Raw genomic sequence first — 26,003 nt, 5'->3', positions numbered from 1 at the left:
AAGCTTTATTTATTGGAGAAATGGCTACTCCTTCTAATATATCATATTCATTACACTTTCCTTTTAACATTAAATATTGAAATGGCTTTTCTTGTTTAGTTTTAGAGGGGGGAGATTTGTGCGCGGTCTGCGTCCAAGATGACTAACTCCTACTTAAACTATAGGAAAAATAATTACTTATAAACTAAAGGAAAGTCTGCAAATACTGTGGTCATTTTACATTATATTACTGTAGTCAGTTACTCTGCGCAATGGTCCAATGGATATGAATGCTGCATATATAATTGAATGCACCCTCTTTTTTGGAACCAATTATAGTTTGTCCACACATAGCCTACACAGTTTTTTCTCGGGATCTGGGTCTTGCATTCCCCACAGTCAGCATTTATTTGTTTGCACATTTTGTAATGTTGCATTTTGGTTTAAAGAAGGCTTTGCTGCTGCGGAAGAAGCGGTGCGTAAAATGCGCAGAGCAAGCTTCTCCTTTACTTGTCCAACAAATATAGAGCGCTGTTTATGTGCACTTCTGTTTTATAAAAAAACCAGTTTGGAGATATTAAAATAACGAAAATAATATTGCCAATAACAAAAATCCCAATTAGCATATTTCTTGTCGTCACTGTTTATCAGAACAATAATATAATGTATTATCCCCAGTGTTATTCTAACCACAATTATGTTTTAGCAGGCTTTTAACAGGTTCTCCTGTCATGTCTTGTAAATTAAAGTCATAGTTAGGATATGCATGTGCTATTTCTTTCCTGTCATCGATTATTGCTAAATAATCCCACATATTACCTGTGACTAGAAATCCTTACACTCTGAATTCCCCCCCCCCCCCCTACAGGCTCTGAGAACTTCATCATGGATCCTCCTGCAGGCGATGAAGGTAATCTCCCTGTCTACAACGCTCCTGATGAGGAAGAGGTAGGTGAGGTCAGGAACGCTGTCGAGGATGAAGGTGAGTTTGCTGTCGGTTTTATAGGTGGAGGTCATGGACTGAGGGAAGAGGAGGAGGAGGAAGAGGATTTGGAAGAGGAGGAGGATGAAGAGGAGGATGAGGGGGAAGACTGGACATCCGAAGATTCTGGATACGGGTCCTTGTCCTCTGAGGAAGAAGACGAAGAGGAGGAAGAGGAGGAAGAAGAAGAGGAGGAAGAGGAGGAAGAAGAAGAGGAAGAGGAGGAAGAAGATGACGGTGATGACGGTGATGACGGTGATGACGGTGATGACGGTGATGACGGTGATGCCGATATCGGACGTCTCCCCCCTCTCACTCAGCAATTCCCGCCGGTAAAAGTTTGGGAGGTATTGCGTGGGACCTTCACTCCAAGCTTCCTCCCTGCACATCCCTGCTCCCTCCCTTGGGATGTTGCCCCCCTGGAGGTTTCTGCACCGCGACTGGAACGTCCTGAAGAAGGTCCACCCTCAGCCCCTCCAAGGTCAGGAGTGTTGGCTCCAAGAACACCAGGCTTCATCTTCTCCACGAAGAGGATCAGGGAAGAGGACTCCAGGGACTCGGCACCCTCCACCTTAGGCCTCTGCTGCCCCATGGTGCCCCTTCTTGTCGCGCAGCGCCCACCCGTGAGTTTTTGGCAGGCATTTCGCCCTTTGGGTGTTGCCCCTCCGGAGGATTCTGCACCGCGTCTGGAACGTCCTGAAGAAGCTCCACCCTCAGCCCCTCCGAGGTCAGGAGTGTTCGCTCCAACAACACCAGGCTTCGTCTTCTCCATGAAGAGGATCAGGGAAGAGGACTCCATCGACTCGGCACTCTCTACATCGGGCCCCGGCTTCTCTACCAAGAGGTTCAGGGAAGATGACTCCAGGGACTCGGCACCCTCCACCTTAGGCCTCTGCTGCCCCATGGTGCCCCTTTCTGTCCAGCAGCGCCCACCCGTGACCTTTTGGCAGACATTTTGCCCTGTTGCCCCTCCGGAGGATTCTGCGCCGCAAGTGGAACGTCCTGAAGAAGCTCCATCCTCAGCCCCTCCATCGACATCAGGCCTCGGCTTCTCCACCAAGAGGACCTGGGAAGAGGACTTTAGGGACTCGCCAACCCCCACCTCAGGCCTCGGCCTCTCCACCAAAAGGACCAGGGAAGAAGACTTTAGGGACTTGACACCCTCCAGCTCAGGCCCCTGCCCCCCCCTGGACAAGAGATACCGTCCAGAGGACCACAGGCTCCCTGAAGACAGCGACTCGGACTGAGACGGACATCTGCTGCAGGATTTGAAAACCTTTGCGTCTGGCAGGACTGATGAAGCCCCAGGCAGCTTCAAACACATCTTTCTGGGTTGGCAATAGGTCAGATCTTGCACCAGGGCTTAATTGTATTAATATGTCATTTTTCATTTCGACCTTTTTTTCTTTTGGATAATAATTGATGATGGTCGATGCTCATACCAGGTTTTGTGATAAGTCAAAAATTGCATTGGGGCTTTTTATTTATATATTACTGTCTTTTTAATATTATTTGATAATGGTCAATGCTGATAGCAGAGGTAAGAGGAAGAGGATGAAGAGGACGTTGTAGACGATGGTGTATCTCTCCCCTCTCGTCCAGCAGCTCCCACCTGCAAGTATTTGCTACAGGATTTGAAATCCTTTGCCTCTATCAGGACTGATGAAGCCCCAGGCATCTTCAAACACGTCTTGCTGGGTCGATAGGTCAAATGTTGCACATGGGCTTTTATTAATATATTACTTAATTTTTTATATCGTTTTTACTTTTGGATCAAATGTGATGATGGTCGATGCTGATACCAGAGGTAAGTTAACATGGTATGGTTGTGTATTCTTTCTTTTTAAAGTATAGATGGCTTTGCAAGACAGGTAAGTAAATCGTTTAAGACAGTGAGTGGTTAAACTAATTCAAGCACATTTACTCAAGTACTGCTCAGTTTTTTCTAGGTGCAACATATAGTGCTAAAGCAGTGACTATCACGAAAAGTCTCCAAGTCTCTTTCAGGTTTTCTAACAGGTCTCCAGCATTACCCACGCTGCATCAACCTTCCTACAAAAAGCAACTCCGTGGAAGATTGAAACTCAAGGATGTTCGGACGAAGAAGATGAGCAGACCACACCAAAAGAAAGGATGACAACTGATTAAGAGCGGGGTCGTCTTTTGGGGCGTAGTAAGTGATCCCCTCACAAGGATTGTATTTATTATTGGAGTTTTATCATATTTGTCCATCATTGGAGGTTACATTTAACAGCTTGCAACAGTTCAGAGGTTGTATATTTGAGTATTTATTGTTTGTGTTTCTGTCTCACAGGGCAGGACTCCTCTTGCTGAGAGTGGATCACCAACCGATGATCCCAGAAAGACCCATCACCACAGCAGAGCGCTCTCAGCTTAGTCCCAGACCCTGTGAGTACAGTAAGGACCTCCATGCCCTTCACCCCAGCCCCCGACAACCCCCGCTCCACCCACCAGCCGAGAGGACGAGGAGCTCCCCAGCCCGACCAGCACAGAGGACGTTGTTACATCTTCTTCTTCTTCTGTGCTGGTGGGATCGGGAAGCTCCTCACACACACAGGAAGCTTTCACCACCTCCACATCTGTGCTCAGGAAACAAGAAGGAAATATGACTTTGAATGACATCTTGAATAAATAAATAAACATTTATCAAACATGATTTTGTTTGAATACTCAATTCTGATTGGTAAATTTGGACATTTCAGAGGTTAATACTCGCTAACACAACTCTGCTAAGGATCTAGTGACCCTTAGCAGAGGTGTGCTAAGAATGATAAAGGGACTACGTGCAGTCCTATCAATACGCAGAAAGAAGTCCGGCCGGTATAACGTCAGCTGTGGACAACAAACATTAGATTGCCTCGTCAGAAAACACAGTGGAATACTTTTTTAATATTCATTTTTATATTTGTGGAGAGCACCAAACGTTGGATTCTTGAAGGCTAAACTCTCCCGTAAAGAAAAGAGAACAAGAGAAGGAAAGAGGCGTCGGGATCCATGATTATTCTGCCAGAACTAGAGTATGATGTACTCAAGTAGGAGTACCGAAGTGTAGGAATACTCTGTTACAAGTAAAATCCCTGCATAATGTTACTCAATCACAAAAATAAACGTATTAGCATCAAAATATACATAAAGTACCAAAAGTAAAAGTACTCATTATGCAGATTTCAGAATAATATAGTATACGTTTTGATTGTAATGTTTATCAAAGCTTGTAATGTGTAGCTAGTTTTAATTACTTAGTAGGCTGAAGCTTGTGATTTTACTCCAGGTTTAATTTTGTTTGTGTGTTGACTGTATTTCACATCATTAATCCAATTCTGAAAATGTACTAAAGGTACTAAATAAATGTAATGGAGTGCATGATTTGACTCTGAAAGATAGATAGATAGATAGTTACTTTATTGATCCCAATTTGGGAAATGTTTGCGTTGCAGCAGCATAAAAACCACAAGGCAATGTACATAAGAAAAATGAAGACACAGAAATAAACAGTCCAAAATATTTCAGAAATAGAAATAAAATAGCATTAAAAAGTTATAAGTTAAAAAATAAAAAATATATATACATGTGGAAATACAAATTTCCAGTAACAAATATAAAGCAGGATATTATTTTGCAAGAATGGATTATTCAATATTAAATTGAATATGAATGTAAAATGTACAGTGGGAGTTCAAGTCCAGTTATTAAGAGAAGCTATGGAGCAGAGAGTTCTCTGCCAGCCAGAGGTGATTTGTTATAGAGAGTTATTGCAGTGGGCAGGAATGTTTTCCTGTATCTATCCATGTGACAGCGGAGCTGCAGCAGTCTGTTGGAGAAGGAGCTCCGCTGGCCATAATTACACATTCAAATGAGAAGACACTTGATTTTTGGAGATACACTGATGTTGTTAATCATCAGTGAATTGTGTAGGAACACCCTGTGGCCGCAGGGTAGAGCTGTTTCTCAGGTATTCACTCATACAGGGAGAATCTCATTAATTGAATGTTTGTCTGTCTGCTGTCAGTCAGCAGATGCAGTTCGGTGCTGTGAGACTCATTTTGCTTTGTTCTGGATTTATTTTCTCAGCAACCCTTGGATATAACATCACATCTCCAGGCCCAGAACACATTACCTCCAGCAGTTTAAGCTTCCAGTTTCAGGTACAGTTGTTAAACTTACTAAAACTCTTCTGATTTTTCTGCTTTTAATTTTTTATAAATGCCTATTTTTCCTTCTCTGCTGATGCTCCATCCTGTTTGTTCAACACACTTTGCTTCTACCACATCCTCCCTTAAACAGTGACTTATCAATACGAGAACATGTAGCGTTAATAAAAATGCAAAAACAAAATACCTTTATTTTATATGAAACTTGTGCACTTTTCCGCTATGTTATGTTAATGTTAGTTCACTTTAAAATGTTTCTGATTTAATGCACAGTCTGCATATATTAATGCTAACTTTTTGATATTTGCTTTATTCCAGGAAAACTTGGAAGACCTTATCAATCTTCCCTGGTTTGTGTGTGTGTCTTGAAGTGAATGAAAAGTGGGCTTGCTGTCAGTGAGCTTGATAACCTGAAGGCGTGTGTGTGTGTGTTTGTGTGTGTCTGTGTGTGTGTGTGTGTGTGTGTGTGTGTGTGTGTCACACATGTGGAGGAAACTTCTGTGTAGTAATGCATGGAGTCACCGACTCAGGAAGGAGACACGGTGAGAGTTGGAGCTTTGATGTCAAACACTGATGGGTTTATTCAGAGTATTCGGCCGGAGGATTCACATCACAAATCAAAGAGTCAGAGGTTCTGACTACACGGTAGAGTTGCCACGTCAATTCTGAAGAGCCTCTCTCTATGCTAGACCTTTTAACAGGTTCACAGAGAGAAATCAACATCTCTGAAGGAGTAGACTAAACACTGAATCATCTGCGTCCAACGCTCATGGCCTCAAGGATTTCACATCCGAGAGCCCACAAACACCGATAAAGAAGTGCTTCAGTGTTCTCACAACAATTACCCTACGTGCCAGTCAAGTTGACCGGTCTCACACTGGGGACAACAACACATATGGCACCAAGGCCTTTCCTTAAAGGAGATAACACATGTCAGAGTAAAAGGTTAGATATCTAGAAGAATTATTCCTTAACAACACACAGTGTGTTCATTGATCAACTGCAGCAGCATGTTACCACCTGTGAAGAAGGACCGGGTCATTTCTCACCTTCCACATGTTAGTACCACACACACACACACACACACACACACACACACACACACACACACACACACACACACACACACACACACACACACGCGCACACACACACACACACACACACACACACACACACACACACACACACACACAATTTAAACTAACCGTGTTAATATTAGCGATGAGGTTATTTTGGCCTAAATGCATCTCTTTGTTTCTCTGAGATTAGGCTGCACATTTGGAAAATGCTGCTGTCCTCAGAAAATCTTATTACCTTTGGTTATATTTAAGAAATAAACAAGGACTGTTTTCATGGCTCTTTTTAGGCTTATTCATGGTAATTAAGGTTTTCTCTGGATGGCAACAATGTAGAGAAAGGCAGAGACGATTTCACTTTGTGATATTCTGGCTGCTTCTTTTTAAAAATCCACTTTTTCTTTCACTGTCCAATGTGCTCACTTCCATAAGTCGCTTTTCTTCACAGTGTTTCAGTACAAATGCAGCGCTGCACACCAAAGATGGCTTCCACCCTCAGGTGAAGGCTGCCTGCCAGGTTCAGAGGACGGACTCAGTGAGGTGAGATCAGAGGGGGGATAAGAAAACACAAGTTCCCCCATCCTGCAACTACAAACTGTTTAAAGTAAATTAGTTAGTAAGGGCAGGGCACTTTGTGTCTGCTGACATCGACCCTCACTTCTAACTCTGTTGATCTGGAGTGTCTCTGTAATAGATAAGGCCGGTGAGATTTCTTAAAGGTGAGGTAGGTAATTCTCTTCAGAAACACTTTTGTTATATTCCATGGAATGCTCTTACAGTTTTTCTCGATTGCTAACACACATTTCTTTTTTAATTGCTCAGTTTCTCAGAACGCTAAACACAATTCACAAAACCCCACACCCAAAGTGCAAAACACCTCATTTCTCCTGCTAAGTGAAGAACTGCACTCAAAACTACATAAACACTTACCAAATGCAAACTTTTGCACCAAATATAACACACTTCATTCATAATACTAGATGGTTTGACCACCCAACTACACACTGCTTAGCATAATCTAAAGCACTTTCATCCTGTATGGGCTATGCTCTGTACATAGAGGTTTCTGCAGAGAAAGATTGCTTTATTCACAGAAATACAGTAAATGAAGAAATACAAATGAGTTGTTGAAAAAAATCATATTTTATTCAAAAATAACATTGTGCAACATCTCAGCACATAGTTACTATGCTTCGGATCTCTCTAAGTGTGATGCATTGTTTTCCACAACCCAGTTTGTAACTGCTGCTTCCTGTGCCTCATTGAAAATCCTTTAGCCTTCCACCTGCACCTCTTTGTTTCTCAGTCCTTCAGATAAACAACAAAGATATACTTATAGTGGTTGGTCAGTGTCTGCGTTGCATAAAAGTAAGTTTACCACAGTACATTGTGCAGGATTTCTGTACAGTTATAGTATGCAACATGCCAACAATTCAATTACAGTAATGAAGTAAATACGTTTCACACAACAGATATAAGCACTGATATATCATGAATTATGCAGAGCTAAAAACTGATAACCTGTTTTCAAGTTTAAGTGTCCGGATTACAGAGGCAACAGTACATCGGCTTAGATTAGGCTGAACCCTCTGTCCAGCCTCTCTCATCGTCAAACCATGGTTGATAACATTTCATTTCATTAGAGAGTATTCTTCTTTGTCCACGTCCTCTCCCTCCAGCTCTACCTCTCATTCTTCCTCCTCTCACTCTCACCCCACCTCTTCCTCCTCCTCTCACTCTCAGCCCAGCTCTTACTCTTCCTCTTCCTCTTCCTCTTGCTTCCATGTTGGCTTGTGGTGAAAACGAATAGCACCATTACATCATAGTGTTCTCAACAAATGTATCTAACAGCCCGCAGCGCCCTCTGCTGGTCAAAGGATGCTGTTGCTCTGAGGAGCGTTGCTGCAGCCAGTCCAGCTCAGGTCCTTGGCCCACTGGCCCTCTTTGGTGACGCGCACCTTCCCCGGGTCAAACCTCCAGAAGCGCTGCTCTCTGAACAGGTAGAGGCGTCCGTCGGGTCGGGTCAGCGCCCCGTTGGTCCCCTGGGGGACCCCCGTCCAGTCTGTCAGCCTGCGGGGGTAGTAAGGCTCCTGGTGCAGAGTTTTGAGGTTGAGCACTGAGTACCGGGAGCCCTTAAAGAGGACCATGTGACCCAGAGGGGCGTAGTAGAAGGCGCAGTCAGGGTGGCGAGGCAGCCCCAAATCACTGCTCCTCCTGGGGAAGCCTGGGTCCAGAACACTGCCGGAGTAGAGCCACATCCGCTTCCCTGCACAACACGAGAGAAGGAGGGAAAGCATGAAGTTACATATCCTATACGTCAACTATAAGGCACTCTAAACGTAAAGGTTTTTTATGATAGAAAACATTTGGTCGTCTTTTTATATTTGAACATAGTAGCTCCACATATTTCAGTACTTCACATACCATCATATCATTCACAAGACAAACTCAGTTGAAATGCAATAAGCTCTGTTCTTTTAAACTAAGTATAACCATTGTAAAAAAGTAGCCAAGATTTCTATTTTGCATTCTTCTTCAGAGACGACTAGCCAAGTGTTTTAGGGTTCAATGTTTTGTGGAATGCTTCTTGTAAGAGCAAAGTGTTTGAAAGTGCCTCTTTTAGGTCACAGATAAAAGAAGAAAATGTTTGAAGATGATAAAGATAGGTATATATTATAAATTATGTTTTAATAGAGCGTCTATATTTTGCATAAAGCTCTTCTGCATTTGGCAGGTAAGTGAATCTAGATAACACTGCCATATTGTTGGCCCTTAGCAGGAGTGTTAAGCTTGGCCATAACTTCAAACAAGTGTTTAGCCTTTAGCCCAAAGGTAACGCTACTTTAAATCTCCAGCTGAGCTTCAGTGAAGAAAAGCCTTTAAATAGCACTTTTCTATTTAAAGGGCACATCAGAGTCTATTTTAGGGGCTGGATTCGTGAAGTAAGGCAATAGGTTAGGGAATGGCTTTAAAAGGAAGTGTGAGAGTCACATGAGGTCCAGTGAAGCAGTACCTTTGAAGAAATACCACTTGGAGTCCAGGGGGGAGAAGGCAGCCGCTTCGATGGCCGGGGGGAGGTCGGCCCAGCGCTGACGGAGAGGCAGGGGGCCGCTGACACCACCCTCAGACGAGACCGTCCAATACACACCCCCCCGAAACACCAGCACCGTCCCATTGTGGTCTGGAGACACAAACAGAAGAGATAAATAAAACATCTCAATATTTTTATATACATACATATACATTACTATGGCATGTTTTTCTGATGTACTTTACTGTGACTTTCATGGCACACAATGACATATTTCTGATATTTTGTAATTCAATGTTATGGCTATGCTGTACCTGTTTTATGTCAATCTGTAGGACTTTTTAGGGCTGACTATGATAATTTTGTACTATGACTTTGCTGTGAAATTCTATACAATAACATTTTTATGACATTTCTGGGACATTTTTTATGGCAAGCTGTACTAAAACCTTTTATGACATACTATACTTTGACATTTGTATGGCAATTTTATGGCTTTATTGTACATTTTAATTATGTACTTTTTTTTGTGTTGAAATATGACATACTGTACTATGACATTTCAACACAAACAATTCTATGACTTTTTAAGAAGGTTAGATGAAAACTGCTCTTTTTGGGGTTTTATTTAATTTCAATCATTGTAATATCACTTTGTCTTGTTTTAGAAAGATACATAAAATAACAGAACGTTTATTTCAGTTTGCTGATAATAATATATTTTAGGTTTAGAGTAACCACAGTCATGAAATGCTGAATGTCATTTTCTAATAATATTTCCGTCCAAGCTCACCCATAGTGATGGCATCAAAGACCCCCTGGCAGTAGAGAGGCTGCCCTGCGCTCTGAGGCCCGTCGTGAAGCTCCGTGAACTCCCACTCCTGCAGAGCGGCGTGCAAAACCTGGCCGGGCAGCCTGACAGGGCGATCACCGGAGGGTTTACCTGAGAGCGAAGACAAAGCAACAAAACAGTGAACCTAAAAGGCATCAGAGATCAGGAAAGATGAATCCACGTGCTGTAATATAATCTCTCTGAGTAATGTAGTTGTCTTTCCACCTGTGCTTACATTTCCCACAAATAATTCAAACGGACAGCGACAAAACAAAGCTGTGAGGACAGACATTATGTCACAGACAGTCTCATTTCTTATGCACGCCAAAAGCACTTTAGTTGTTTCCTTAATTGGACAGCATGGACAAACCGACAAACAGTAGAGACTTCATCTTTAAAACCACTTGGATAATGTTAACATTTCAATTGTTGAGTTGATGTAAACTGATGGATGACATTGTAGTGCCCAGGAAATGAACAAGAGAATTCTAGATAGAGCGCACACTGGAACCCTAAACCCAGTGAATTGCTCGCAGGAATACAAAATAGTTGTTATCGTTCTGAACAGATTCTGCAGATTCCTGGCACGTGAGAACAAAAGAATGAAGGAAGAGTCAAAGCAGGACAAAAACATACCGCAGCACAAGAGTAAACGACGGTGCTTCAGACATGATTACAGACATTTTGTTTGCAAAGAGCTGAACAAACATTTGTGTAGGAGGTGGATAACATCAGCACACCCAAGAACAGGAGGAACACGGCAGGGAAAACATGTATACACACACCACAGTGGAAAACACATGAACAGCTGTGTGTGTGTGTGTGTGTGTGTGCCTGCCTGCCTGCCTGCCTGCCTGCCTGCCTGCCTGCCTGCCTGCCTGCCTGCCTGCCTGTGTGCGTGTGTGCGTGTGTGTAGGAGAAGTGTTGTGAGATAAGGGCTGGATGTCTGAGTTCACTCAAACATAACTTCTGCTGTTTACATTCATCGGCGGTGGAAGAGTATGGTTTATGTTTTCTATACTACGATGGATTCATTTGTTGCATTAACATGTAACAAAGTACATTTTTGCCACTGTCATTCATACACAGGAGAATATATGCATGTCATCCTAGGGCTGTGCGATTATGGCAAAAATCATAATCACGATTATTTGGGTCAATAATTGATATCACGATTATTAAATACGATTATTCATTGAATTTGAAAAAATCAATTTATTAAACTTTAAAACAAATACAAATAATAATTTGAACAGTATCTTTTTAACTGTTGATTACCCTGAACGTATAATTCAACTGAAAAACCAATACAAAAATAAATAAAATAAATGATACATTTAAATAAATAATATCAAAATAATAAATACCAATAAACAAGATCAACAAATATTTTGGAGCGCACTTCCACAAGCTACTAAACATATATAAATATGATAAATACAAATAAATGAGACCAAAATTAATTAGATCAAATATGTTCTAGTGCACTGTCACAACCTAGCAAAGCAAAATAATAGTTTTTTTCGATGATGTTGTTTTCGTAATTGTGGTAGGCCAAAATCGTAATTGCGATTAAAATACGATTAATTGCACAGCCCTATGTCATCCTATACAGTGTATTACTGTTCATGATACTACATCTCAACATTACGCTCCCAAACTGTGGAACACCCTACCAATATACATCAGAGAGGCAAACTCAGTGGACATTTTTAAACTAAGCTGTAGACACATCTTTTTAGATTTGTATAAGAGGCTTCTTTTTATTATCATACCTTTTACCTCCTTGTGTTCCTGAATTGTTATATTGTGCTTGTTTTATGTGCAAAAAGGTTCTTATTTTTAACCCAACATTTCCTGTTTTCTGTCTTAATCTGTGATGTTAGCCGTGTTGTAAAAGCACTTTGAGCTGCACCTATTGTATGAAAAGTGCTATACAAATAAAGCTTTATTATTATTATTACAATCTGTGCAGAACTGTGTTAGTTTATATCAGCACAGTCATTACAAGACGTTTCATGAGTATTGCACCTGAAGTCACCTTCTTCTTCTTATAATAATAATAATAATAATAATAATAATAATAATAATAATAGATAGATATAGTTTACATTTTACTTGAGTAAAATATCTGAATACCACTGCTGTTGATTAGACCTACTGGAAATGAATTGTCTTATGAAAGAAAAACCACAAGGGCGTTGCTTAACTTAAGATACTCTTAGTGTTTCTTGTCACAGAGAAATCAGAGGAGCTCTGGAGACGAACATAATTCAGGCTGCCTCACATCTGCTCCTTATCAGATCATAATACCAACATCAGGAATGGTTCAACACACACACACACACACACACACACACACACCACACACACACACACACACACAGACACACACAGACACTGCCTCCAGCTCATCATTCCTGTCAGTTACGGTTCTCTTTCAGGTCTGTTTCTGGAGCTGCTTGACATTTACGTGGGAGCAGCTGCAGTCTGAAGAAATGACTGCCACAGGGTGGAAATCAACTGATAAGCAAACATGATAAACTCCACCTGTGCGCTTCCCTAATCTAAATAATCCGGCAAAACTTTTTGAAAACAATCGAAAAAATGTCAGTCAGCTGTTATGGAATCTTTCTTTTAATACTACTGTATATGCAAAGATTGCCCAGCTAGCTTTTATTTAAATTCAAAACCTAATCAGGTGAATGAACAAAAACTAAAACATCTACTAATTGTTATATGATAGTATCTCTTCTTACAAAATATATCCTGTCATATGTAGGTATTGAGTGTAACGAAGCTGAAAATGTGTGTCTGTGTTAGCAGAGTGTTCAGTTGCTAAAATGTCCAGAGTGAGTAAGGGAGGCCCCTGGGGAGAAAAGGCTGGCAAAAAACATTTTGGGAAGCTGATATGATAATATCTCCAGAGGCAGAGCAGATGGGACTCATCAGATATTAAACACAAGACGAAGAGTCTGGACGCAGGCTTTTTAGTTCAACCTCAAGTTCAGTGTTGAATTATCCAAATGATTGTGTGTCATGCAAACATTCCTGCAGCGTGCTGGGACGTCACTGGCCTTTAGCAGCCGCTCTAAACCCCAATTTAGAGTCTAAGCAGGGAAAGCACTTAATGTACTATTTGCATTTCATACATTAAGAGTATCAGAGGAGGTCGGGTAGAATCTATTTAAAAGGCCGTGCCCTTGTGCAAATGCTGCGGTTGAATCAATATCTTAGCAGCAGAGAAAAAACAAGCGGGAGGAACTCCACGTGTGGAAACCTGCCTCACACATGCCAGAAGGGACGACACACTCACGTTACACAGAAACTATTATATTTGTCATGCAAACAGACGTGTGTAATGCTCCCACACAACACTAGCAATCTATCAAAACAGAGCGGACAAAACTCAAAGGTAAACACTGTGATGGATAGGATGGATGTTGATAATAATTGGTGTGTTTTTGTGTGTGTGTGTGTGTGTGTGTGTGTGTGTGTGTGTGTGTGTGTGTGTGTGTGTGTGTGTGTGTGTGTGTGTGTGTGTGTGTGTGTGTGTGTGTTTGAGGGCACTGTGAGTGTTATTTTGACGTTCACACCACCTCTGCTGCCCTCAGTTTAAACCTACTTTTCCCAGCAGCTGAAAGGCCTAGAACTAGACCTGATAGAAAAGACTCCTAAACACATAAAAACAGTTCAGGTAAGTTGTATCAACTCCTTGTATTCAAGATTTTATGTTTTCAATACCAGAGTATAAACCATCACAAACCTTGTTAATGTTAAAAAAAATGCACTAATTTGTGAGTTGATTTCTGGCTCCAAAAATAGCTAACTATTTCCAAAATCGTCCTTTAACAAACTCTCAGCAGCTTGGCCTTTCTACTTATTCTCACTCTATGTTTGCAGCTGGTGGCCTTCAGGCTGCCTCTCTGCCCTTTTCCCAGCTCAGTGCCACGACTTCCAATCATATGTGCAGCAGAGTAGAAATGACTCTAATTCTGCGTTTTCCTCAAAGGCAACTCTTGGATCAAAAGAAGCAATCAATGAATGTGAGTGGCTTTGTGTATCACAGTCTTAGTTCATTTTAAACTGCAGCCGTATTTCCCCATCTTTAACTCAGCTGCCCTGAGGCCAGACAGTGAGACATTTGTCAACCGTCCGTAAAATACATTTTTCTCTCAACCCTTCAGCTTTTAAACCTGAGAAAAAAGTGGTAAAAATGCCTAAGTGGAGGTGCTACCTTTTAACACTCCTCCTGACCTTGTGTTGGGGCCACACACTTTTCAACCACAAAGAAAACATTTACTATAATATAGTAGTTGAGCTGTAAAGCCTCTTTGGTATCTTGGAAATGTTTTAATCTGGACAAGAACTTTTAAATCAAATGTTTTTGAGCCAAGCTTATTCAACATTTAATGCACACAAAAGATTGGTGGGCTGCGAAAGGTAACCATAAAAGCCCCTTCCTCTCACCGTACAGCTGCTGCACAGCGATGATGTCGTCCCAGCTCAGCACCAGGCTGCGGCCCAGCTTCCTGTAGTACGGCGACATTAAGGCGTGGCGGATCGGGGAGTGCTCCAGTCCCAGCGTGTGTCCGATCTCGTGGGCGGTCACCATGAACAGGTTGTGTCCTTTGTGTCCGTTCAGCGTCCATCTCTCCGCCATGTCGAAGTGGGCTTCCCCCCGGCGAGGGAAGAAGGCGTGAGCCAGAGTTCCTCCTGAAAGACAACAAGGAGAGCAACAGTTAGAGAAGGTTTACATTCACAAATGCTGAGAGGTGGCTTGATAAGTTGCTCTTCAGTTGTCGATTTAGTTGGTCTATTTTCAGCATTTAGTATTGGTTAAGCTTATTGTTTGGTCTATCAGTAAATCAGTTGGATAGCTGGAACTACAACTAACACTGGAGGGAAAAGAAAACACTTGTTTTCTCATCTTTGCTTTTCTCCTTGAAAAATCTTGTAATTTGTTCTCGAACTGTATTTTCTAAAGTAACGATTCATGTTTTTCAGCTTAATTCACTTTAATATTTAATTGTATATGTGTCTTTTTATATTACATTGAATTTCTTTAACGTCTGGTTTTATTCCCTTTTTATGTTGCTATTAAAATTAGTTTGAGAAATGTGAAAAAGTGCTAAAAACTCAAACATGCAAACTGATTTGGAGATCAGATCACTGCTCTAACCATATTATAGATAATACCATACCTGTGGCACTAATACAATGCTTCCTGCAGGTGACCACCCATCCTTAAATTCTTTAGTCAACACAATGTTTACCAATCATGTAAACTCTTGCTATTGTGTAATTCTGTTTAGAGCACTGTGTAAAATCAAACTATTATCCTAATCTGTAATCCGGTTATTGTGACCGCACAACAGGTCTTGTTCAGCTTTGTTTATTCAGGAAGCGTTGCAAGAGGACTGAGAACAAATTACACACACAAGTTCATGACCCAAAACAATCATCACACACACACACTTATAACAAGTATGGGTGACTTGAATCAGAGTGTGGTTTCCCTGACCTGGTCCGTCGAAGGCGTTGCTGGCCCCGTCGTTGTGGTCTCCTTCATAAAACGCCAGCCGGATGTCTGCGGTGCCTTCAGGGACCTCCTGGAACACCAGGCCCGACACGTTGCTCCACAGCTGGAAGGCAGCGCGCACCGCCAGCCGCACGGAGCCCAGAGACAGGTGGCGAGGCCAGTTCCCGATCTGGTAGGTCAGATGACGTTTGTACCACTTTTCACCTGAAGAAAACACACACAAACACACAGAGAGAACATTTGAGATATGAGACATGCAGTTATGAAACATACTATCTTACAGCCATTGCTACTGCAGATAATCAAATAAAATCCTGGTAGTGTTTTACTGTGCAAGAATATCCCAACTTTTTGTCGGAAAAACACAATTTACTGTAATACAACTAAAGAGTTAATGCCAAAAAAAGTCTTAGAATAAACCAGAACGACAATGATCATAGTAAAGTGTTTTGTGAGAAGCAAAATCTTGATATTGCTATTTTTCATCCACAAATGATATTATAAAAACATCAATCAGCCACACAGTTTCACTGAGCCACATGTTTCTTCACGTGGTGACTGTGGTAAGTTTGTGCAATCTAAATACCTTGTTCAGCTGCCATAAATACTCACTAATGCACAAAATCCCTGGTTGAAAATAGTCATTTGAGGGATATTTGCTGAAAACTGCAACACCCAGCTGTTTCAGGAAATTACTTCTTTTTTCTTTCTTTTTTATGAAAGTATGTGTGACCTGCTTTTAAAAATGTACCTCTGCAGGAGAAATGAATGGGCTTCTGGCTGTTTTTCATTCTGTAACTGAGTATACATCTGACAAAGTATTTTCAAACAAATATATACACAGTGAGACCATGTTCTTTGTCTTCATCAAACTAATATGTCCGTTTCCTTTTTGTTTGCATTGCTGATTTCATGCCTGGTATTTTTACTGGTTTTAATAATGACATGTAAGGTAGTTCTTGAGAAGGTTTCATAAACAATTCATATTATTAACCACTGGAGTAGCTATGTATTTACATCATCTCCGTATTATTAATTCGGATGCCAGATATCCCATGTTCAGCTGTGATGTTTTGAAGCAGAGCCTCTCCAAATCCAAAATGATAGCATATTAACCACATCAGCTCTCAGCTGGGTAAACTAACAAGCACTCTGTGTACACACTCGAATAAACAATTTACTTCAACACGTGTCTGGGGTTTGTCAGCTTAGAAATAATTACAAGTGTCGCAAAGTTCAGAATATGACATTTGTGACTTTGTATATACGTAGGATTACTAAACCTAGCAATCTAGAGACAAAGCAAACACACACAGACCCTCAGCCGTGCAGCACACAGTCACAACAAGCAGAGGTCGCCTCGCAGGAAACACTCATCAGATAATATGAACCTTTAGGGAGAGCAGCTGAGAGGCTGGAGTCTGAGTAGACTGCAGTGGTGAAAGAGTTGATAAACACATTTTAAACATGTTAGCTGTAATAATTTTAAAGAAAATCAATCAAATATTTCAAGTGAAATGCAAACCAATACTCCATTTCATTATTCTATTCAAGACAATTAGACTGCATTTATCTTATGATCATGTTAAGAAATGTTATCAATATACATTTTTTCATATATCTTACCAAAATGTATTGTACACAATACTTGCAGAAGAACAGGGTTTATCAATATGCACATTTTATAGGCACTTTATTTTCTTTCCCTTTTACACATTGTTTATATCAGGCTCAAGGTTTTGAGTAAGACCAACAGACAAACATAGACAGACCACCATGGAAAATGAGCACACTGCAAAGGTACAGCGGTCAAACTCAGGTCCTGCCATTTAAAAGTATTACTTGGTGAGAAGGCTTGAGAGGGTGAGACACAAAGTGTGAAATCAAATCAAATGGCAGTAGTCTGTGTAATGCACTTAAGCCACGAAGGCTTTATAAATGTACACATACTTTCACATTTGAGGCTAAACTAGAGAGTGGCGACATACATCAAGCTCACTTAGAGTTGTCCAAATATTTAGAGATGTGGTCAACGTATGTTTGCCTCGATGTGAAGACTAAATGTGAGTGGGAGGTCTGCACATTCGCCTGCGTCGCATCACACAGACGCAGTCAGGTTTGAGTATTTTTGATTAAGTTATTTCAATGCAGTTTGTGCAAAGTTAGATCATATATAGTCAAAGAGAGAGTGATTAACAATAGCTTTGCACTACATACTCTAAACTGCCATGAGATCTCAATCGCACCCTGGAGAAAGAAAATATCTGGAGCCATTAAGACATGCGTCTGGCAAAACATCTGTGTGTAAATACACAAACAGAATTTGTGCTTCAGCCTTAACTAAACACAAATCTCGGGGTCAACATGAGAGCAGTGTAAACTTGATCCTGAGCATTTATGTTGCAAGGCTTCACAGAAATATTACATAATAAAAGTGAAAGCAGCGGGACCTCGAACACTACAAGTCTTTCCATTAAAGGAATAAAAAAGATACAAGTAGGTAGGTTTCTAACCCAAAGAGAAATGTAAGTGAAAGTCAGATTTGTATACACAATTTAATATCTGGAACAGTGGAGTTATTTGACACTCGAACACACTCCCCTACTTTCCCAACCCTGTTTCTCTCCCAGATGAACGATACGCATTAGGCTTCTTGCCACGTGATGTGTGCAGATCTGTGTTCTCAGCAGAGCTCAGGGGCCAGACCGCCGCAGAGTCAGAGTCCCCGAGGACGGCAGAGAATTCAGGAAGTCAGATACACAAGACATTCCCCGACTTCCCTTATGGAAGCAATTATCATGATGCCCTCTATAGCAACAGTGTGGGGAGGGCCGATTATCACAGACATTAGGAAGTGACTGAGATCATCTGATAGCCAAAGTTATTGTTTGTGGGGGGGCAGAAAGATTTTGTTTGTAACTGGTGTCAACTTTGAGGTTGTTCTAGACAGCTACATGCTAAGGTAAGCGAGCCAACATGCTCACAATGAGAAAGTATCCAATAGCTGTCAAAACAATTCATTAAATACACAGAATATCCACATCCTTGTTTATTCAGGGGGGAAAGTAGGGACACAAAAAAATAAGAAGTTGATCAACAACTGATTTTGCCGTCTTTCAGGCTACGTTGTTAGCAATTTCTGTCAATATTCTAATGGAATAGACTTTTTACTAAGGCTAAGTCTTAATTGCGGCAGACTGCGGTTCAAGTCCGACCCAGGAAACTTTGCTGCATTTCTTCCCCTCTATATCCCCCTTTTCAGTCTTTCTGTCTCTCTATAGAATAAATGCAAAACGGCCAAAAAAAAAGAATCCTTAAAAAGATAAATAATCTTAAAAATGTAAAACACTAATCAGGCAATGGTTTCAGCTCCAGTAAGCAAAGCCATGAGCTTCATGTTCAGTCTGCTTATTGTGTCAAATTAAAGCAAGTGATGATGAAAAATGGAAATAAAGAGGTTTACAGTTTTCAGGGCCAGGGCAAATATCCATAATTGCACACTGCACACCTTCGAATGATACACACAAAACCACACAGATGCACACACAAATCTATCACACTTATGGTGCTTATCTTGGACCAGGGAGGTGGAATGTCAGCTCTGTAAATATCAGTGGGAACGACCATCAGATCCCACCACAAGCCAAGGTTTGTTTTCAGTTTCTAGGAAGCTCAGAGACAGCCATGTTCACACAAAACCAATCACATCACAGCACAGCTGAGAGCGAATAAACACGCAGCACACCTGACTGTGCATGTCAACGTAGTCCATAGAGTAGCTGTCAAGAACAAACAGCCTAAAAGAGTCATAAAGACTGGTAAACTAAATTAAAATATCAATACTACTGATGCAGAAACAACAAACGCTTTACATCTGCCGGGTGTTCACATTATATGTAACATGTTGTCATATTTATTGTCGGTATTTCAATGTTATAATGGTTGTTTGTCCTGTAAACAAACATGTATTGGGTATCTGTCAGTCCTGGAAGCGGCATCCTTCCTCTGTCTTTATATTTCATCAAAAAGCAAGGCAGCCTTTTAGACAAAGTGATTACAATTCATCCTAAGCATTCTTCAAATAAAGCATCTCCTGCCACTATGGGACAAAGAAAACTAATATTTGAGTTTAAGATGGTGGATGCACAGGCGCATTATACACACAATTTAGTCATTACATTGCTGAACTACGTCAGTGGATATGTGAAGCCAGATCAGAAAGAGATCCGACCTCAGGGTGTAAAAGTATCTGCCACTTAACTCTTTGTGTAATAATACCACCACCTGTCATATGAGTCACGTCTGGGTGTAAAATAATGACAGAGTTTTTTCTTAATCAAGGACAGGCTGTAATCCATCCAAACAGTCCGCCACTCATATCTACTCATTGAGGAACGATGGCAAACAACATAATCCAGGCAGTCAGTTATGGATGTGTTTACCAGAAGGAACATGTCAGGTACGGACAAGAAGAGGCCGCGGCAAACATCAGCCGCCGCTGCATTCCCTGAACATTAGCCAACCTCGTCAGTGACAGGAAGGAATGCAAGGGCTTCACACATCATGAGGCTGGAGGCTCAAGGAGAGAGAGGAGGAGGAGGGAGAAACCTCCTGCTGTTGTCACCAGGCTGCTGCTTTGCATTCACAATGCATGCGAGGAATGACAGCACCAAAAAAAGACAATAAGAAAAAAAAGGTTACACAACTTGTGTGTTTTCATGCGGTCTATGAGTCAAACACATGCTGAAAATGGATTCAGATCCATAAAAAATACAAATGATTTACTCTTAGGGCAGTGTACTTTCCTTAACATTTCATTGAGTTCATTTATGAGTTCATTCATTAACCCTAACCCTAACCCTAGTGTCACCAATTCCACAGATCTCTTAAGTCATCCACCCAATTTAAACCCCAGGCATGAGGGGAAATAAAACACATAAAGCGAAAAAATATATATTATAATTTAAAGTTTTGGCCCCAGCTCCATTCGATTGTTCCCACACATGTTCATATAAGAGCGGAACAATTCCACCTCAAAGATTTTCTCTAAAGTACTCATATAGGAGGGAGGATCTGACTTACCTCATGGAGTTTGTAAGAAACTTGCAGTGCCCAGCTGCACTCGTAACTACCGTTAAACACTTTAAATCCTGAGGCCTTTAGCCAGTTCAAATTGCAGTGATTGATCACCAATGGATGCTTTATTACTGTGTTTATAGCGGATAATCTCAAACAAGAGCCTCAATTATTCTTTAAAAGGAATTTAGGGAAGGAATCTAACAACACAATCCCTACAGCATTACTTTTGGGGACACATCTTGGAATAATAGAGGAAATTGCTTAAACCCAAGGGCTCAAAGACAAACTGGAACTGAATCTGCATCAGGGTGCTTTGCTGTTGTTCATGGAGAAGCCACAATCAAAAAACTATGGGAGTGTTGTTCTTGACTAAAGGGATCTTCAAACTTTCTCAACCTACAGAGGAGCTCCTAAATAAATGTTGTTGTGCCAGTTTTTCGCCCAGTAAAGATGACGTAGATACATGGACTTATGGACTTGTGTAATTGCAGTTAAAAGCAGGAATCATCCAGGCTGACTCTTGCAACATCAGACGCTCCTCCAGCTTTAATTACACCCCTCAGCTCCATTTAGTGCTTCAGTTTACGCAGGGGGACCCTCCCAGGTAACCGTTGTCTTTATGGCCGCTCCAAAACATCAACACAATAGTTCCACTTACAATAAAGGTTGAGAATGGTCGGGACATTTCAAGAAAAGTCCATAAAATGTACAAAGGGAAGTTAAGCTCAGGAATTATGGACATTTCATAGTTATAATATAAAATCCATGTTTTACTTCCAGCTACTCTAGTTATTACGTCATGTTAAGATATTTAATTAAATGTAACTGTCACCACGCACTGTATTCAGCAGTCATTGTCCTCCAGATCCCACCAACAGCAGCCGCACACAACAGTATGAACAATGCAGGAGCTGAAAAGCGCCACGCTCTACAAGCTTGGAAAGTGAAGATGGTTAATGGATAAGTGCATTCATCTACAGTTTTTTTTGTCTTGGAACCACTCGAAGTGCGTTTACAAAACAAGTCAGCACTTATCCATTCACACACACATTCAAACAGGGTTACCGTACAAGAGTTAACCTGCTTATAATGAGTGTTAACATTCACACACACATCATTGGTTATGCAATTTGGTGGAATTTAGGGATCAGTATATTGCCCAAGTCACATGGATATGTTGAGCAAGGGTTAGGGATCGAACCATCAACAATGATTGACAGACAATCTCTCTACCTGAGGGAGGAAAGTCCCAGAAAAAGATTTTTGTCGCTGTTCAATGAAGGTTATATCAAATTGAAGTTCAACTGTAAAATGGATGATTATTTTTCATTTTAATGAAATACAGTACAAGCAAATACTTAAATCCTGTTTGTTCCCATTTACTCCTTTTTATTCTCATGGAAAATGTCCACTTTGAATACTGCAACCTTATATGGCATCACAGCTTGTAAGTGTTAGATGAAGTCTTCACTACAAATAAACATACATGCTTTCTCATAAACATACTCAAAAACAAATATATACACATGGTGACTCACACATGTACACTCTACCAACAGTACCTTGCCCTGCAGACCTCCTGCGGCGCTGCGCTCCTCTGATGGCGCCGCTCTTCCCAGTGAACACAGCGTTTACTCTCTGAGCCCAGATCTTCTGGCTGCCCTCGTCCGACACGCCACAGCGCGGCTCCGCCATCTGCCTCAGGGTGGCCCCGTCCAGCTGGCCTGTCACAGGAAGCCGGGACAACCACTGGAAGTCACTGCAGGGGGGGAATGTTTGCATGATAATCAAGTTTAAAAGGGTATAACACACTCCTCAAAATGCTGATGGAAATATATATATATATAATGTAATTGTTTAAATGGGCTTTGAAGCTTTTTAGCATTGTCACTATGTGAGATAGTGGCTCAGGTGGTTCATCGACCTAAACATTTACAAACACTTCTCATAGTTATTTTTCAGGCAAGCTTAAGCATATAAAGCTAAGAACAGGATGACATTTGACATGTTTCTCAACTAACACAGTTCACCACTCAGAAAGATGCACATGTTATAAATGCAAATTCAATTGTAAATGTTTGCACAAGGAATAATGCATAATATTTTTTCCCATGTTGTTTTAACCTTTTGTATTCTCAAAGAAGTGATATGGAGAGCTCTAAATCCCACTTTATTTGTAGAACTACTTTATAAGCAGTTTATTTTCTAATTCATGTAGGAGGGAATAAGTCACAGGCCACTCTTCCGGGCAGATGAGTTTATGGTGATTTGTTTTCTCAGTGATTCATTATTATATAGACGTATTGTATGTGTTCAAAGGCCCAGGTTGTTGTTAGTTGGTTGTTGTGTCCCCTAATGGTTGTGTTATATATTGTTTCCTATTATGAGTATAGGTTACCTATAGGTTACCGATGTGTTTGTTATGGAAGTTTTGGTCAAAATACAAATATATGGGACCCCAGGGAGATTAGCTACTGCATCAATACATTAGCTAAAGGGAATATAAAGATAGTTTCAGCCCAAGCTTTTCCATCAGTTTGCCTTGTAGTACAGTCAGTGTAACAGTTGTAGAAATTCCTGGGTGGTTCAGAGAGGGTTCAGGAGAGGTTTCCCTGAGCAGAGGTGAGGGCGTGTTTACTGCCCCGCACTGGCGCTCAGCCCGGGGGGCTTGTCCCAGACCAAGCTCACCCCTCCCCCTGATTACTCTGATAATGTAGAACAAAATACTGTATCTGCCACTTTGTTCTCAAATCATATCATGTTCATATAAGGGCATTGAACATCCACATTGATATTGGAACAAATGCTACCTATGTTTCTGAAAACAAAAATTAAGAAGAAACAAAGACCACATTTGCCACCTACCTGATAGCTGACTGCATCTCTACTGCATTGTGGATATGGTGGTCCGGATGGAGATAGCCGTACTTTTCAAGAAAAACCTGCAATTAAGGTAGAATGTGTTAATAGTACTCTAAACTAAACACAACCTTTATTGTCTGCCCCTCTGTAAAAATGTGATAATCTCAATGGAACACTTTGCTTCTCATAAAACTCTCTGGTAAATTCCCAGAGACACATACCTTCCCATGAGAGAAAATAATAAATCATAAAAGTGTAAACACCATTTTCCATTTGTAGCTGCTGTAGGCTGCCAAGGAGGTGTATAGATATGGACCACCCGTAAGAGAGAGAAACCCCTGGGGTGTCCCTGAAAATTCATAGTCATTATTTCTCAAGCATTCAATGCAAACATCTGAGAATACTTCCATGACTATAAAATACACTACCAAAAAAGCAGCCAACTGGATACATGACAACAGATGTTGTGCGTTGTGGTTTAAGATGAGCCCTGTAGATGGTTTAATATGACGATCTCTCATGTGGATGTAGGTTTCGTGTTCAGACAGCAGATGCAGCTATGATTACAGATCTGGTGAAGGTGGCATGGAAATTTACATTGAGGCGATGATGGATTTGATTTTGCAAACAGGAATGCGCAACATAAATTTCCCTTTGTCCAATTAGAGACACAACAAATGCCAGCAGGCTTTAAATGTAAGAACAAGAGTATGGTTGTGGAAACATATGTAAAATCCTAACGCTGTAATATGCTCCTGTAGCTTATGGATGGACAGGAAAGACATGTCAAATTAAACGAGTAATGTCCAAACCACAGGGAGGCAATTATATTGTAAAATCCCAAAACACCCTGAGACACAAATAGTTGTATTGGGCTCGGTCTCCCTGTATGTCACCATGCAGACACAAGTGTATGGGTGAATAAACTAAACTCAAAGCACTTCTCAAGATAGATTTGGTTATATTTAACTTTTACTTAATACATGTAGTTTCCCAATAGCCTTAAGGAAACTGACTTGTCATTTTTTTTTTTAAAGGTGTCTAAACCCTGAATTTTACCCTTTTATTAAATTGAAGTAATCTTATTTTAAACTATTTAATCTGCATTTTAATACCACCCCTGTTGTATTGAAAATTAAGTTATTGTAACAATGTTATGGTCTAAATTGACTACTTTAATAAAATAAATATTGGATTGACTTGAGACGTAATTAATCGTTGTTAGGCATTCAAAGTTGAAGAAATGTGTAAAATGTGTTTTTTTACACAAAGGCCTGGCTTATGTTTGGAGTAAAATTCAAACAATAGAAATCCAAAATGTGTTCATTAAAAAGGTTAGAATAACTTAATCACAAATTACAGATACTAAGCAGGACAATACTGTTTAGGTCTAAAACCAAACTAATGTTTATATGTTTCATAATATTAGTAAAAGTCATAGATTAAGGAGATGCAGAGTAAAGTATGTTTGTTGATGGACCCCAAAATGATTGTGGTTAACAGCAGTATGACTGCAGGCAGAGCTGGGAACACTACCGGTATTTCTACTGCACCACAATTTAGAGAAATAATGTTAATATGTATTTGATGACTGTCACTAGAGAAGAATATATATTTTTTTAAACTATAATATGCAAGAAATAACATGGTAAATGATACAGAAAACGGAACCGCCGAGAGGCATTACGAATACGTGAATAATGTTCTGCAACCAGCTACACTATTTAAAATGCAGTATTAGAAGCTTTTAGCATCAACAACAAATCTAATATACCTATGTATCAACTGGAGACAGTGAGGCTGCATAGTGAGTCGTTTTATCATTTTTTACTTCAATTAGTTTCTTCAATATTCTTAGATTATTTCAGGTTAAATAAACCCAATGCGACTTTTCCTTATAAAAACGTGACAATGGCTACTTCAAGTCATGGTAACAATACGCTGTTAATGGTTTGACTGTTGGGCATTTTAAATAGTTTTAAGTCATCCTACATCTACCAAACACTGTTGATCTAAAGCAAGGCATACCCCCGGGTCGGAGAGCAGCGGGGCCCCCCCGGCAGTCTGCGCGGTGATGAGGCTCAGGGTGAGGACCCAGCATGGGACCAAGGCCCTCAGGTCCCGGGCCGGAGGTCGGCGGCTCATCGCGGGGCAGCCTCACTACCGTGACCCGGCTCCTCGCATGGCGCATGTCTGTAGAGCTCCGAATATTTCTCTCATTGTTGGTTTTCCCCGCTGTCAGTAAGTGAGAGCATGCTGCTGCTCGCCTAACATCTCCATCCCCGCGAGGAGTGACGGAGCCTCCTCACCCACCGGGAGTCAGGGGGGGGGGGGGGGGGGGCGGGCCGGTCCCTCCCCTCTGCAGGCAGCTACACGGCCCAATGCAAAGAGCATGGCAGCCTTTACTTCTTTGACTAGTTCAACTTTAAAGATGCAGTTTTAATA

At 40.9% G+C, this 26,003-nt stretch overlaps 1 protein-coding gene across 1 annotated transcript; it reads right to left on the bottom strand.

The window, feature by feature from the left end:
* Nucleotides 1-7,336: 7,336 nt before the first annotated feature.
* On the bottom strand, nt 7,337-25,837 carry mmp28 (matrix metallopeptidase 28). The gene is made up of 8 exons (XM_034115020.1): nt 25,587-25,837; nt 23,562-23,638; nt 22,259-22,455; nt 15,600-15,821; nt 14,546-14,791; nt 10,037-10,186; nt 9,226-9,393; nt 7,337-8,478 (listed from the first exon to the last, which is right to left on the bottom strand). Exons 1-8 carry the CDS (start codon nt 25,701-25,703, stop codon nt 8,084-8,086), a joined length of 1,572 nt encoding a protein of 523 aa, XP_033970911.1. The 5' UTR covers nt 25,704-25,837; the 3' UTR covers nt 7,337-8,083.
* Nucleotides 25,838-26,003: the final 166 nt, after the last annotated feature.

The sequence above is a fragment of the Trematomus bernacchii genome, unplaced genomic scaffold, assembly GCF_902827165.1.
Source record: "Trematomus bernacchii unplaced genomic scaffold, fTreBer1.1, whole genome shotgun sequence".
NCBI lineage: Eukaryota > Metazoa > Chordata > Actinopteri > Perciformes > Nototheniidae > Trematomus > Trematomus bernacchii.
Note: the sequence above shows the minus strand (reverse complement) of the source record. Positions and strands in the feature narration are given on the sequence as shown.

Excerpts from the sequence above, each read along its gene's own strand:
- mmp28 (XM_034115020.1), bottom strand. The coding sequence starts at position 25,703 with ATGAGCCGCCGACCTCCGGCCCGGGACCTGAGGGCCTTGGTCCCATGC. Across the intron at positions 23,639-25,586 it reads CGCTGCTCTCCGACCCGGGG|GTTTTTCTTGAAAAGTACGG; the intron begins GTATGCCTTGCT and ends CCTTAATTGCAG. Across the intron at positions 9,394-10,036 it reads CTTTGATGCCATCACTATGG|ACCACAATGGGACGGTGCTG; the intron begins GTGAGCTTGGAC and ends TTGTGTCTCCAG.